The 16677-nt window shown below is 40.1% G+C and overlaps 1 protein-coding gene across 1 annotated transcript; it reads right to left on the bottom strand.

Annotated features, from left to right (window-relative positions):
• Nucleotides 1-71: 71 nt before the first annotated feature.
• tspan4b (tetraspanin 4b) lies at nucleotides 72-12885 on the bottom strand. The gene is made up of 8 exons (XM_080906173.1): nucleotides 12549-12885; nucleotides 9114-9183; nucleotides 8754-8945; nucleotides 8545-8619; nucleotides 4606-4701; nucleotides 3596-3709; nucleotides 2225-2308; nucleotides 72-1739 (listed from the first exon to the last, which is right to left on the bottom strand). The coding sequence occupies exons 1-8, from the start codon at nucleotides 12554-12556 to the stop codon at nucleotides 1671-1673; spliced, it is 708 nt and encodes a 235-aa protein (XP_080762299.1). The 5' UTR covers nucleotides 12557-12885; the 3' UTR covers nucleotides 72-1670.
• Nucleotides 12886-16677: the final 3792 nt, after the last annotated feature.

The following is a 16677-nucleotide window of genomic DNA, read 5'->3' as shown; positions in this document are numbered from 1 at the left end:
TGTAATATTCAACCTAAAACCTTAGTAAAGCCACAGTCTTTACACTGTATGTATGTAATTGTGAGTTTACCTTTTATGTTTTTATTGATTTTTTTTTTTTTTTTTTTTTTTTTTTTTTTTGCAAAGGCACTTTACATTATTTTGACATGAAACATCCATCTCTGTTCTCTTAAGGTTTTAATAGTTCACTGTTTTTGTTAATTAATTACACCAATTTACAAGCAAAACACTGATATATGCCACACAGGGGATATAATGTCTAAAGGATAAATTACTGGTTTTATGTGAAGTCCTTTCTGTGTGGAGTTTGCATCTTCTCCTCCTGTTTGCGTGGGTTGTTCTCTCCGGGTACTTCGGCTTCCTCCCACAGTCCAAAGACACGGAGCGACCAAGCGAGAGGGAACAGATGGATGGAGTTGAAACTGAGCTGCACGTCTTACAGGGAATCACCTGAATCAAGTCTTCATGTACTTTATCTTACTTTCTGCTAGTCTCACAAAGCTTACTCAGTTTGTTACTCAAACTTTTGTCAAATAGGACATTTTTTATTTATTTATTTTTACTGTTTTTCATTTTTAGGTGAACTTACTCTAATGTTAAGACATTGGAGTCATGTTGAGTATGTTGAGACTAATGTCTCAACATACTCAAATTCTTGTGCATGTTGTGACCTTTAAGCAGGGTGGATATCAGTGATCCTCACATCTAATAAATTTTACCAGTACTACCCTTGCCTGCATCTGTACTTTAAATTTTGCCCTGTATCAGTTAGAATATATAGGCTATAAAGGAATACCAAGAGTTACATTCTGAGTGACTATGAGGATATTTGAAAATTGTTGCGGTAAAATAAGTGAAGCAGATGTATATCCAGTATGCCTACATTTTACAGGCTAGAAATTTAGAATTAAACGTCAAATAAAAATCTATTTTCCAGGGTCCATGTGTCAAATATATTTTCTGCTACTACCGTGCTGGACTAAATACACAAACTGAACCAGCAGTTTGTGTATTTAGCCCCTTGCAGCAGTTCGTGCTTACAGCCATACCACCCTGAGCACGCCCGATCTCATCTGGGCTTGGAAGCTAAGCAGTGTTGGGCTTGGTTAATACTTGGATGGGAGACTGCCTGGGAATACCAGGTGCTCTAAGCTTACTAATCTAAGATACTAACCTCCACTTGGTCTCCAATGCATCCATTGGAGTATGAGTTAAAGCACTGACAAAGGTTGGTGCTGGTGTGTATGGGTGAATGCGGTGTGTTGTATAGAGCGCTTTGAGTACTTCAAGACAGTAGAAAAGCGCTATATAAGAAGTCCATTAAGAGTGCTCCTCTGTGCTTTTTTTTTACATCTTAGATAAATGACATCCAAAGGCTAAAAATATAGTATATACTAAATAAATATTTGTCAAATTGTATCTACAATGAAGGAAATGATAGTCATTACTAGGTTAATTAATATATCCCAGTTAACATGTCTTTGTACAGCGCGGTGTGGAAGAACTAAGTAAATCGGTGTTAACAGTAATTGCCATGTAATAATGTAATGACTGAAAATCTGAACCAAAATTAATCAGTGGAATGTTCCAGGCTGGATTATGGATTTTAGAAATTCAGTTCATGAGTTTGATAGGCGTCACGTGACATCTGTTGAACAGCTTTTCTGCAGTTAGTCCAAGTGTTTCTCGACCGAAAGAATTTGACAATACATGAGCATGGAGAACACCAGGGCCAAAATCTGACAAAACAAGAGGAGACGTACAGGTCATTAATTAACAAGTCATTAACGCTACATATGACAGGAACTACACAGAAATACACCAACTATGCACTCAGACTCCAGGTGGACTAGGATGTATAACAAGAACTACTTGTCTGCACTGTCCTCAGCTGCCCATGTTCACATCCACAGTGTATAAGCGAATGCAAGTGATTTCGACCAGTTAAAAGCAATCAGCATGAATAACTGAATCAAGAAATTCAGACTAAACACAAGTATTCCTAATAGCTGATATATGATCTAAGATTTTGGAATCTATACCACCTTTCATTGTAAATGTACAAATAACTGAGCTACAGCTTACAACACATAATTACCAAAAGATACGTTATTTCAAGTTTTATGAGCCTAAAGGGTAGGCAAACAGTTACTAAGTTTAAATGTACATTTTGTTTATGGACAGTATGTATGTATAGTATATAGAAAACATTAATATTGTCTACCTGCACAACACCAATACACACTCCAAACACCAGGACAGAGGTGATGTTTTTTATCAGCCACTTTCTTGCTTTCTGGTAGCATGGCTGCAAACGACATGGGGAAACAGTTGAGGCAGAGTAGTTATAGATAGAAAGAAAAGCGAAGAAGAATGCCAGGGCTATATTCCAGTATGCAGGTTTAGCTAGCAGCTCTGAGTTCCTAAACCCTGAGATGTGTGAAACTCCTGTTTTCTGCTCCAGAGAGTTAACGTCAACTCTGAGTCAGTTATCAGGGTAAAAGACACTATGTTAGATGCAAATTTGTCCACAGATTAGAATTCGGTCATTAAATATCAAACAACATGTTGGAAAGAATGGTGGCTGAATTCAGAAACATATTGTCCACTTAAAAATCACCTAAATAGTCTCAGTTATTTGACCAGATCAACCAGAAGATATCACAGGCTCTGTTATGGATCAGAACCTATGCTGCCATTTGAACCGCAAGTCAAATCCAAACCGTGATCCGTTTTTAATTAAGGCAAGATCAGGCACAAATTCTGTTCAGCTCCAGGTAGACCCTGGCTATTGTAAGGTAGACCCTACAATGATACATACAGAGGAAAAACCCAGCAATCAATTTGGCGACAGTGGGAAGGAAAAACTCCATTATAACAGGAAGAAACCTCCAACAGAACCAGGCTCATGCTCTGTGTTGGTACAGGCCATTGAAGATGATAACAGTGGGTGGATTATATTCTTAAATGTAAACAGTTTCTATGCCGTATGTTAAAACAAGATCTAGAGTGTCATTAAAGTGGTGGGTGGGTTCTTTTACATTTTTAGAGAAGCCAGTTGAGTTTTCAATTACTTGAAAACTTTGAAGAACCTGCTATTCTTCCTGCAGAGGTCCAAGGGATCTTCCAGCAATTGTGATGCTTTTTTCTGGAGAATTGCTTAGGGTGATTTCATATCTTTTGATCTTGAATCTGGAACCTAAGCTGGAGCAGAGCTGGTTAGATCTACCGCATTATAGTGATCTACCCTGGTAAGAAGTGAACCAACTTTGTAGTTGACCACAGAAAACCATGGGCCAACCCTAAAGTTACCCAGATAAGCCAAAATCTTGCTTCATAGCCTCAGGTTTAGTTCACAGAGTCTGTTACCCTGGTAACTGACTCAGAGTTGAAGTCTACACAATTCCTGAAACATAAATCTTGTAGTTACCAAACTAAGATTTGTTAGCAAATTCTGCTCTGAAAAATGCAAAGACTTTAGTATGCAGTTGCCCAAGCAGTATGTGTGACACATACATTCATTGATCTGTAGGAAAATTCTGTTTCATTTGAGAGGTTTATCCCCCCAAAAAATAAAAATTAAAAAGCAACAAACCTCAGTCCATCCTTCAACACACGTCTGTGTCCCAACTGAGCAACATGATAAGGGTAGCTTTCCCTGCAGCACGTTATACCAGTCTGTTTTGTTGGTTACGCCACAGCACTTGAACTGGAAGAGCAGATGACAGGATGCAAAGAGGACAGTAATACCAAATATTTAATCTACGTTTAACATTTGCACGTGTAAACTCATGTAGATCCTTTTGACTTGACAGTTTTCTCTTGGGTTATTAGGGTGCCTATACTCTTGTCATGTACTCTCATCACTTATTTTGAATCTGTGTTTTTTTAATGTTCATAATTTGTGGCTGTAAAGTTCATTAAACTGACAAGGTGGCACCATCACCAAGAACAGTAGTTACTTCTAGATTTTGCCAACTGCATCTTGGTCTATGGTTTTGTCAGGTTTATTTTGAATTGGGGTTGCGTTTGGACTGCACCAAGCTGGAGATGTATCGCAGACTGTGGTGCGAAATTGCTTCATGCAGTCCTTGGCAAATATGACTGTAATGTGTTGAGACTTTATTGTGTCAATACTTTAAAAATTTTAAGGCAATATTTAACAAGACTGTGCATGTGTTTGTAGCTGTTGTTGGTGATCAGTACCTTCCGCACGGACTAGAAACCTCCATGAACTTATATGTGTAGCAAGATGCAGAGTCTGCAATCTCCAGTGTGTCCAGACATGAAGCTAGTGAAACTGTAGTGTAAGTGCCTACGGTCATTTTGCAATCATTTGGTGGTTTTGGCTTGGTATTAATTTGTTCCTTCGTTTGTTTTTGTCTGTAGACAGAGCCACTGTTGTATTTTCAGTGCATATTTTTTTATTGGATGTTTTGTGATTTTTCCTTTTTGTTTATTATCTGTATGCCATTAAAATGCTGCAAGAACCCCTGTTATTGTGTCCCATGTGGCAACTAATTTCCCAGGCTACACAGTATATCCGTTATTCTGTTGAAAAGAGGATTATTGTATTTTCATGTGCTGTTCAGTAAAAATGCTCACCATTTTCTGGACATTGTCCCAGGAATTCTTAAGGCCAGGATCTGATTCATACATCTTCATATCTTCCTTTAAATCTTTTTGTGCTTTTGAATCCAGCTGACAAAAAGACAGTGAACGAAACAAGGATATACAATTAATCATAAAAAAATCAATTGTATATATATAATATATAATATAGACAGACTGGCGCGTCCATCCATCCATCCATCCATCCATCCATCCATCCATCCATCCAGATAGATAGATAGATAGATAGATAGATAGATAGATAGATAGATAGATAGATAGATAGATAGATAGATAGATAGATAGATAGATAGATAGATAGATAGATAGATATGGAGCCCATTCCAGCTGTCGCAGGGCTAAGTATCTCACAAAAGTGTGTACACCCCTTACTTTGATATAATGTAAAGTAGTCAGTTTACAGATTGTATAACAGTGTAAGTTTGCGGTCCCCTCTAAATAACTCAACACACAGCCATTATTGCCTACTTGGCGATGGCAACAAAAGTGAGTACACCCCGAGGTGAAAATGTCCAAATTGTGCCCAATTAGCCATTTTCTCTTCCTGGTGTCATGTGACTCATTAGCGTTACGAGGTCTCAGGTGCAAGCATGTCTTCAGACTTAAACCCTATTGAGCAACTGTGGCGCATCCTCAAATAGAAGGTGGAGGAGTGCAAAGTCTCTAACATCCACCAGCTCCATGATTTCATCATGGAGGAGTGGAAGAAGTTTCCAGTGGCACCTTGTGAAGCTCTAGTGAACTCCATGGCCAACAGGGTTAAGGCAGTGTTGGAAAATAATGGTGGCCACACAAAATATTGACACTTTGGGCACAGTTTGGACATTTTCAATTAGGGGTGTACTCGCTTTTGTTGCTAGTGATTTAGACATCAGTGGTTGCATGTTGAGTTTTTTTGAGGTGACAACAAATTTACACTGAGCGAGGAGGCTCTAAAAGACTGTTTTGACTCTACTGTGTGGGAGATGCTTTGTGACGACCACGGGAAGGACAGTGACAGACTTGTGACCTTCGTTACAGCCTACATTAACTTATCTAGGACCTCGTGTTGCTTCTCCAACAACAAACCATGGATTACCCAAGAAATAAAAGCTGTCCTCAAGCAGAAGAGGAGGGCTTTCAAATTTGGAGACAGGGAGGAGCTGAAAGGACTGATCAGTTCAGCTTCAGCAGAATGATGTTAAAGAAGTCTGGAGATGCCTTGGAATCATCTTGGGGCACAAAGATTAACACCTTCTGCCCATGGGGGATGCGAGGTGGGCAAATGAACTGAATTATTTCTTTAACAGGTTTGATTACCAACTGTACCCTCATACACACAATAACATGGACTGAACCACCAATTACAACCACTAGCACTTTATATAACTACTGTAGAAATTATCCACATATCTCACTGATCTAAACTACACTACTGTAAATGTTGTATAGACAATCATTCTGTACAATACAATAATTATAGTTTTACAACTGTTTATAACTGTTTATTAATACTCACAATTGTATATCTACAATCTGTATAATTTCATATTTCTGTATAGTTTTCATATTTTTAACCATATTTATATCCTGTTCATAACCTGTACATAGCTTGTACACTCACTACAGCCTGTGCATACTTATAGTTATAGCATATTCATAACATACCTTCATACCATGTACATTGTAACATACCTTTAATAGATCCATATTTTGTAATATATCTATATTATTTCCAATGCACTTTCTGGATGGATGCAAACTGCATTTCGTTGCCTTGTACTTGTGACATGAGTTGAATTCTATTCTATTCATCCAGGATGCAGTCTTCAACATCGGCTGCAGACTCACCCACCCCCCACTGATGCTGTTCCACCTTTGACACCCCAGACACTTCACACCTCCCCCACACACCCTGGTCACTACTCCCCACCCCCAACCACAGCATCCAGTACACATCCAGCACACATCTCCAGCATGTCTCTCACTCAACCACCCGGGTTAGAAGGCAAATGAGGAGGATTAAAGCCAGGAAGGAAGTGGGTCCAGATGGCATCAGGTTGTCAGGTCCTGCGCAGATCAACTGTCTGAGGTGATGGAGCGCATCTTCAACCTGAGCCTGAGGCTGGGGAGAGTTCCACAGCTCTGGAAAACCAATTGTGTGGTACCAGTGCCAAAGACTCCACGTCCAAAGGACCTCAACAGCTAAAGGCCGGTGGCTCTGACATCCCACCTGATGAAGACCCTGGAGCGGCTGGTCCTGGCTCAGCTTCAGCCCCTGGTGAACTCATCACTGGACTCACTTAAGTTTGCCTACCAGCAAGAGCTGGAGTGGATGATGCCATCATTCACCTCCTACATTGTTCCCTCTCTCACCTGGAGACCGCTGGGAGCACTGTGAGAATCATGTTCTTTGATTTCTCCAGTGCCTTTAACACCATTATTCCCACAGTCCTGAAGGACAAGCTGGAGAACTCAGGAGTGGACCATCACCTCACAACATAGATACTGGACTACCTCACCAACGGACCACACGGACCAGAACTCAGGACTGTGTGTCGGACAGGGTCTTCTGCAGAGCAGGGGCCCCACAGGGAACGGTTATGGCTCCATTCCTCTTCACCATCTACACTTCTCCCACAACTTCACCCAGTGCTTCCTGCAGAAGTTCTCTAAGGACTCTGCAATAGTTGGCCTCATCACTGATGGGGACGACAGGGAGTACAGAGAACTGACCCAAGGCTTTGTGGACTGGTGCCAGCAGATCAACACTAGAAAAACGAAGGAGCTGGTGGTAGACTTCTGCAGGCACAAACATTCTCCACTGCAACCACTGAACATCCAAGGTATGGACATTGAGGCTGTGGACAGCTACGGGTACCTTAGTTTTCATCTGAACAATAAACTGGACTGGATTCACAATTCAGATGCTCTCTACAGGAAAGGGAAGAGCAGGCTGTACCTGCTGAGGAGGCTCAGGTCTTTTGGAGTGAAGGGCCCACTCCTGAAGACCTTCTGTGACTCTGTGGTGGCCTCAGACATTTTTTTACGATGTGGTCTGCTGGGGCACCAGCATCTCTGCTGGGGATAGGAAGCGACTGATCAGGCTGATCCGGAGGGCCAGCTGTGGTCTAGGATGATCCCTGGACCCAGTGGAGGTGGTGAGTGACAGGAGAATGGTGGCTAAGCTGTCATCCCTGTTGGACAACATCTTCCACCCCATGCAGGAGACTCTAACAGCACTGATCAGCTCCTTCAGTGGCAGAGATTCCTTTCAGCAGCTGTCAGACTGTCAGAAGTATTTTATTGTATATATATATATATATATATATATATATATATATATATATATATACAATAAAATACTTCTGACATATATATATATATATATATATATATATATATATATATATATATATATATATATATATATATATATATATATATATATATATATATATAATGCTTTATGATGTTTAGAATATATTATTTTCTAAGATATTTAACTTTTAGAGAAATATCCCTTTTTTAAAAGATTTTTTTTTTAAACTAAAATATGCTGGTTTGATTCTTAGAAGTGCTAATTCCCAATTGTTCATTTTTCTTCTTCTTTTTCTTCCTAATTTAGCCTTTTCTAATGAGTCTTCTCAAATTTAACTATGGGATCGTTACATATTTTCACATTCCTTACTGTGTACATTGCACTGCAGCAACTCTGCTTCTTTTTCTTCTTTCAACTGCTCCTTTTAGTGGTCTCCAAAACAGAACATTTGCCCCCATCTCACCCTGTCTCTATGATCCTCATCTGTCCAACTAAACCTGTTCATGGCCTTGCACAACTGACACTTTTTTTTTTTTATTGTTCTGGAGCACCTCAAAATGAAAATAAAGAAAAATTAATGAAAATTTGAACCTTGTAGAGAGTGAGCTTACCTGGTCATGAAAAATGTGGATAACTAAAACGAGAGTCACTTCTGTCAGGACCAGGAGTAACAGGATCAAAAAGAACTGCAGAGACAATAAGAGCAGTTGGAGGGTGAAGCGATTCATTCAAGGGTGGCTTACCCCACTAATATGTTTTCACACTAAGATTAGAATTTCTCAACATAAGGTACCTTTATTACATGTGGATGAAGTCTTACCGTAAACAATAGACAACGCTGCTCCTTAAGCGCTCCAAGACAACCCAGAAAGCCTGTTATCATAGTAATACCACCAGCAACTAGCAGCAGATTGGCAGCTGAGAGAGACGGAAATGAAAGTGGAAGAGAGGAAAACTCTGACTGCGTGAAGGACAGCCAGACTCCAACTCCAAACAGGCCACATCCTCCTAGCTTCTCAGAAAATGTAATGTTAACACAGCCAAAATTTAGTACAGAGTGGAACACAGTGTGAGTGAATGAATGCAGCATACAACACTAAATTGGTAGAGACCACAAAGAAATCTTAAATTAAACACAAAGCCAACTTAGAAATCAAATAAAAATTCTGCAAATACTAACCCAGAAGATGAGATTAAAGACAAACATCAAATACTTGACAACACATAAACAGCCCTGTGACACTGGCATCCTGGAAAAGAGAGAGGGAAATAGGACAAAGAGAGATCTTTTAACAATATTTGTCCGATCAATTTTAGTTATTTGTTTTTTTTAGCCTTTGTGAAATATCCAGTACATTGTTTTGTTCTGAAAAACACAGTTAAATATAAATTAATAATCTTTCATGGTTTGTTGTGCTGTGCTTTGGGTGTCTTATAAAATGTTGAGGGATCTGTGTCAAAAGAGTAAGTTAAGTTTGGCACACTTTCTATGTCTAACCAACAGTGCTGAAGCCATTCAGAATACTATCCTTAAAAAGCAAAATATTTTGTGAAAGCCTGTTCCACCTCTGCTAACTTTCTATCATAGAGTTCTGCTCAGACCACTTGCACTCATCCGTCTCCCAAAAAGAAACAAAAATCTAATGCATTATTGGGGGAAAAAGCTGAAGTAAAAAGAGTTGAAGAGTGAAAGATTGTGAATGTGTATTTAAAAATCTGTTTCTTTTTCACTACACTGTCAACATACCCAGGTAGAAAAATTTGCTTAATAAATTATGAGCCCTACTCCGGCCCACCAAAAAGTACTCGAAGATCCCATCACAACATCTAAAGAACCTGCCTCATTTAAGATCAGTGTTTAGGACTCGGTTAACAGCTGGGCAAAATGTGGCCTCCACGAGAGAGTTCCTATGGCAAAAACTACTGATGGTAAAGGACCAAAAAAGGCTTGTCTCACATTTGCCAAAAAATCTCTCTCTATATATAAAATATCTTTAAATATCTGTCTTTTTAATGACTCACTTCAATTTTATTTTTCCAAATCACAACAGTTGCTTGAAGGGTCTTTGTATTGTAAGCCAAGGCCTCTACAGTAATACAGAGAACAGAGAGTATCAGATGGCCCCCTATGAGCAAGTACTTTGGCAATAGTGGGAACAGGTGAGGGGAGGAAGACAGGACAAAGGACACTCTGCAGAAGAGACCCGGAGATTAATAACTTTCCATCCATCCTCTTATCTAAGGATTATAATTTTGCTATATGGTTTTGATCATTTTGTCTACTTATCCATTCAGACAAGGCACAGGGGTGGTAGTGGGAACCTGTAACAACTGTCCGTCGATGTAACAGTTATCCATGACAAGAGAGGCGTGTTTGCCCTTCTGTCTGTGTCGTTTTAGAATGGGCAAAATTGCTTTACGTCCGTTGTTGATTTCCCTAGGAAACTAGCCGTTCATACCATAAGACATTCCTTTTAATTCACACCGTTTGCTTTTAACAAGTTCTTTAAACTGGAAATGTTCAAACTTAGCAATGATAAGATCAGGCTCTGAGACGAGACTGCATGAAGTTTCTAATCCACGTTTCGGCCGGGATTCCAGAGAAAATCAATGTCTCGCATACGTCTTGTTTACATGTCGTGAATGTGTTTTAGGGATTTATTGTCTGCGTTTAGAGTTAATAGCTTTTGTTTGTGGACTCGCGTATCTGAATGTTGGTTGTGAGTAGGTCCTCTGTATCTGTTATATTTATGTTGGTCCGGGGGATTTCTCCGTGACGTGCTGCTCAAAATATCCGTGGAGGAACCTTCGAGTTCCTCCATTCTGCGTGGTGATATCGTTAGTGGTTGTATGTTTGATTTAAATTTGCTGACAGATGTTTGTTTAAATTAAAGTCATAATTTCACTAGTTTAGAGTATAATCTGGCAGCCGGCGCAGCAGTTTTGTAAATCTCAAACCTCGCAATTTCACAGCATCACGCGCTCTTTATCTTATCTTATTTGCTCCCCTCCCCTAACTTCTACTTATGCCATAATGGCTCACCGTAGCAGGTAGTTTTGATTTGGCAGGGTTTACCACTGGATGCTTTTTCTGACGGAACCTCAGAGGGGACTTGCGTTTCTGGCTGGTATCGAGCATACCAGAGCATTGGAACACTTTTTAACAATACTTGAAAGGTTCTTGAATTTGACTTGCTTGAACCAACTTTAGTGGGAAAGTCTTCATTTATAAACACTTAGATTGTGCCATGGACTACTGACTCCACACAGGAAGTTTCCGACAGGAAGGAAGTTCCCTCCCCTACTCACTAGACCCAGTTACAATACTCAAGTTATTTTACATGCCTTTGTGAGTCACAGAGCCCAAGGCCCAGATTTGGTTTTTATTTTATAACAACACAAAATTCCGAGGAAGCCATGTTTCAGTGATTAGTGTGGGGAATGAGCTGGAAAACAGACTAACCCAAAGTTATCTGAAAAAAATATCCAGGATGCCTCAAATGTAGCTATGGTACTTAGGAATTCAAACTGTCAAAGAAATTTATATGAAGTAATATAAGATTTTTTGTTAATAAGTAGCTAATATGACATAAGCAATGACTCAAGACTATTTCTTTGTCCCTTGAGTGTTGCATGTTTACTTGTGTGTGCAAACTGAAAATTAGTAGGTCTTCTTTTATTGCTGATTTATTGTGATTTCTGATTTTAATTAATTTGTCACCACTGATCCACACCCACTGCATTATCATTATTAATAATGATATATTAAATCTTGCAACACAAATTTGCAAAATATGGGTCAAATATTTATAACAGTATCTTACATTCCTGACTGCATTTCTTACCTTTGTTTTAGCACCTGATTTTCCCGGGTCACAACAGTCTGATCAACGGATCATTAATTTGTGTGTAGGAGATTTGGGGAAATCTGCACATAATTTATTTTTGCAAGTTCACAGAACAGACATAAAAACGTGTGATGGAAGATGAAGCCCTCAAACTTAATCATAAGATTTAAATAAAAAATACAGAGAAATTATTATCTCAGATAATGAGATTTTCATTCAGTACAATTTGTTTAGTCTGCCAAAACTTATGCATATTAATAAAAGTAATACCTTCATATAAGGCACTTGACACATTATGTAATTTTTCTTGTCAGGCTAGTCCCACCCTGGCCTATTTTCAGCAAAAATGTTGCAAAGAAGTATATCCATCTGATAGAAAAAGTGGTTTCTACCAATTTTCTATTGGTAGAACACAGAAACATATCCCGTCTCTCTGTTTTTTTTTTTTTTTTTAGAGTTTAAGAGTTACCAGCTGTGTCCAAAAGCAGAATAGCTTCATGAAAGCAAAATGTTTGGCACATTTATTTTAAACATATTTTAAACATTATCAAGATCCAAAAATACAGTTCAATTTTCTCATTTATCCTCGAGCTCTTCACTCCTATCCTCAACACAGCCATCTTTATCCCTTTATGTCTTTAAATAAGTGAAAATCTTGAAGGTAAGAGGGGGAAGCAAACACCAAAATAGAGTTTTAAAATATAGGGAGGGACATACTGTATCTAACTAATACTTCTGATAGTGTAGCATTTCTGTACATACTTTACCTTAGCATGTGGTTCAAATCTTCAAAGTCTCTGGTCTTTGTGACGCTCCTGTTCCAGGCTCCTTCAGCTCCTGACTTGGATCTTTACTTGGTTTTCCTTTTCAGATGTCTTTCCTAGAGCAAACAGCCTTTTCAGTTTGTTTTCTGGATCTTCTCTTCTCTTCTCTAGACCATGTTAATGTTCATTTTTCATGCTCCTCTGTAGGACTTTAAAATTTTCATATTAAAGTTCTTTATACCGCTCTTTTGTTCCTTTTTTTCTAACAGACCTTCGTCTATGTCTGTCCTACTCTTTCACTTCCTCTCTGTTTCTCCCTTCCTCTCTCCCTGTTTCCAGATGGTTGTGGACTGCGCTCTGTGTCCCTCCCCCTTCACAGTTTATCACATTACTTACCCCTCCTCCAGGCCACAGCCTCTAAAGTCTAATGTGGCCTGCTTATTCTGTCTTTTTTTTTCTCAGTTTAAGAAATTTTTGGTCACTACACATTTAAGAACACTTAGGTACAAACACAAGCATACAAAATATCCTGAGCAAGTTGCTTTACTTCAGATAACTGCAGACATGTCTAAACATAAAGGATTTCTGACAAAAGATCCATTTTCTTTGTTTTTCGCATGTCACTCCTGAGTATTTCAGTTCCTCTGTTGCTCTTCAGGTGATATTACATATTTCTTGTTATTGTCAAGCTATGAACAGTAAATAATGTACTTGCATTTATATAGTGCTTTTCTCATCTTACTGTCTCAAACAACCCGTTCTCACTCCCAAAGCGTAACATTTTACGCTAGGTGACAAATCGTCACCATATTACGTTTTCGGCTACCCACCACGTTCCTAAATGACGACCTCGGAAAAAGAGGAAATATGAGAACCGTCTGGACTGAACCTACACATGTTCGCTCTTTTTCTTCAAATCGCTTAGAAACACGCTATTTAACATCATTAAAGTCCTGGTTACGGTCTGGAATAAGGTTATGGTTAGGGCTAGGGATAAGGTTAGGTTTAGGGCTGGAATACAGGGCTGGAACGTCTATTACCGCGGGAGCGTCATTGCACTGGATTCCAGCCATAACCCACCGCGTACCATAAGAACGCTGAAGGTCTCCTTTCGCGTTCCTCAGGAACGCCGCGGGACGTGACAAAACGTCGACATGTTACGCCTCGGGAGTGAGAACGCTCTGTCTCAAAACATACAAATCACATGTTTACCATACATTTATACAACAGTTTGTTCTATAGTCTAGCACAGAATAATAAATAAAAAAATAAATATATATGTTTTGGAATGTGGGAAAAAGCTGGAGTACCCAGAGGAAATGGACACTAGAATCCATCCAGTCCCCAGTCAAGTTATGAATCAGGACCTTCTTGCTGTGAGGTCGGGGCAATGCTAAAATCCTGAGTCTGCAGACTCAGCAAAATGAATGACATATTTACTGCAGAGATAGACATATACACAAGACCAACTAATCATCACATGATTCAGTAAAAGCACTAGCTGTTAGAATCCCTGACAATGCATTGCTTTAAATGGAGAAAATCTTGGGGGATGGCTGTTATGAGGAAAAGCAGCCCAGAAACTACCAGCGGCACACAACGTTGTGTGCCTTAACTTTTGTTCTTTTACTCAAGCTAATCTGTCATTTTTCCTTGGTTAGGTTTAGGGATTAAAGATCTAATCTAAATTATAATATTAAAATTTGGGACATATCATCAGTAGTGGACCTTGGATTCATCGGATGTTTCGGCCATTATCACTAGACACCCTAATCCTAGGAGGCCCTCCCAGGGTTGATCAGAAGTGTGTCACTGGTTTATGTTAAAATTGTCATTTCTCTTCTCCTTTCTGCTGTTTAGTTTTCTACAGTTTATTCTATCTATTCACTGCACCTGAGAAATGCTTACCTCTTTAACATTTATGGAGCCTCATTTTTTTAAAGGGACAGAAAAGGTGATAGAGAGAAGTAAGACAAGTAAGTAAGATATGCTTCCAACACCTCGCCAGATTGGGCTGTACGCTCTACCTCCCCACTGCCTCCCAGAAGAGGGAAGAAGAGCAGCGGGAAGAAGAGCAGTGGGAAGAAGAGCAGCGGGGAGAAGAGCGGAATACTTTTCTATTATTATTATTATTTCATTCCTCCTTTTAGTTTCACTACCATGAGATTAACTGCACAGTCTCCAGGAAGCTCTGAGACAGCTCTAGAGGCTTCAACAGTACACCAGGGCCGCACTGGCTTGCTGAGGATATCTTGACCACAACAAGAGCCTGTGTTGCAGCAGCTGTGCTGTTGGATAAGGCCATCTCCATCACACCAGGACCTGTGCTGCTGGCTGAGGCCATCTACATTACACTAGGGTCTGTGGTGCTGGCTTAGGCCATCTAAGATAAGATAAGATAAGATAAGACTTTATTGATCCCACAACAGGGAAATTTTTGCGTCACCTCAGCTCAGGTACAGATATCAGAAGGAAATACAAAAATACAAATAAGTACAATCAATGAAAAAAGTAAGATAATACATTATATACAATGGTAGCATACACAGTATGTGATTATGGATATGGTTGGAAATATGGAAGACATAAACTATATAGCTTAGCATAACTATTGTACCACTACTATTCCTGTTTATAGACATGTACACACACATGTACACACTAAATATACATACGTATACATATACATACATATATACCTGCACATGTCCATACACATGGAAGGTCCATTATGCATGAAGTGGTGACCGTGGATGTTCACAGTGTCCAGTGACTTATGACATCGTGATTGAGGAGTTATAGAGTCTAACTGCTGTTGGGATGAATGATCTGCGAAAGCGCTCCTTCCTGCAGCGAGGGTGTTTCAGTCTCTGACTAAAGGAGCTGCTCAGCCCACTCACATACTCATGCAGTGGGTGATGTGGGTTGTTCATGATGGATGTCAGCTTTACTAACATCCTCCCCTCACCAACCACCTCCACAGACTCCAGGGGACATCCCAGCACGGAGCTAGACCTCCGCACCAGTTTGTCAATCCTGCTCCTGTCCCTGTCCATGCATCCACTCCCCCAGCAGGCCACTGCATAGAAAAGAGCAGATGCTACCACAGTGTCATAGAATAACAGAGTCCTGCAGACTCCGAAGGACCTCAGTCTCCTCAGCAGGTGGAGTCAACTCTGGCCCTTCTTATACAGGACGTCTGTATTTGTAGTCCAGTCCAGTTTATTGTTGAGGTGAACACCCAGGTACTTATAAGAGTCCACTATCCCAATGTCTTTCCCTTGGATGTTCACCGGTGTTGTAGGGGGTGACTTCCTCCTGAAGTCTATGATCATCTCCTTTGTCTTGCCGGCGTTGATTTGGAGTACGTTGGTCTCACACCAGCCAACAAAGTCACTGATGACCCCCCTGTATTCCTGATCATTCCTGTCTGATACGCATCCAATGATGGCTGTATCATCTGAGAACTTCTGTATATGGCAATCGTCCAAATTATAACAGAAGTCTGAAGTGTAAAGGCTGAACAGGAAAGGTGAGAGAACTGTGGCCTGTGGTGCCCCCGTGCTGCAGATTACCACCTCGGACACACAGTCATGGAGCCTCACATACTGTGGTCTGTTGGTAAGGTAGTCGATGGTCCATGCAGTCAGCTGTTTGCCTACTCCGGCTCCCTCCAGCTTCCCTCTCAGTAGAGCAGGTTGGATGGTGTTGAAAGCACTGGAGAAGTCAAAAAACATGATCCTCACAGTGCTCCCCGCCTGCTCTAAGTGAGAGAGGGATCGGTGTACCAGGTAGATTCAATTCAATTCAATTCAATTTTACTTATATAGCGCCAAATCACAACAAAAGTCGCCTCAAGGTGCTTCATAGATACAGAGAAAAACCCAACAATCATATGACCCCTTATGAGCAAGCACTTTGGCAACAGTGGGAAGGAAAAACTCAGTTTTAACAGGAAGAAACCTCTGGCAGAACCAGGCTCAGGGAGGGGCGGCCATCTGCTGCGACCGGTTGGGGTGAGAGAAGGAAGACAGGATAAAAGACATGCTGTGGAAGAGAGACAGAGTGTCATGGTCTCCGCTCCTCGTCAGCTGACAGCCGTCAGGTGCTTTGTTTTTGTTTCCCTTTCTCT

This window comes from Rhamphochromis sp. 'chilingali' (genome assembly GCF_963969265.1).
Source record: "Rhamphochromis sp. 'chilingali' genome assembly, chromosome: 15".
NCBI lineage: Eukaryota > Metazoa > Chordata > Actinopteri > Cichliformes > Cichlidae > Rhamphochromis > Rhamphochromis sp. 'chilingali'.
The sequence above is the reverse complement of the archived record's forward strand: the minus strand, read 5'-3'. Positions and strand labels throughout refer to the sequence as shown.

What these genes read in the sequence shown, in the direction of transcription:
- tspan4b (XM_080906173.1), bottom strand. An exon ending in AGCGTTGTCTATTGTTTACG is followed by an intron (nt 8,620 to 8,753) that starts GTAAGACTTCAT and finishes TTGTCTCTGCAG; the next exon opens with TTCTTTTTGATCCTGTTACT. An exon ending in GGGACAATGTCCAGAAAATG is followed by an intron (nt 3,710 to 4,605) that starts GTGAGCATTTTT and finishes CTGCTCTTCCAG; the next exon opens with TTCAAGTGCTGTGGCGTAAC.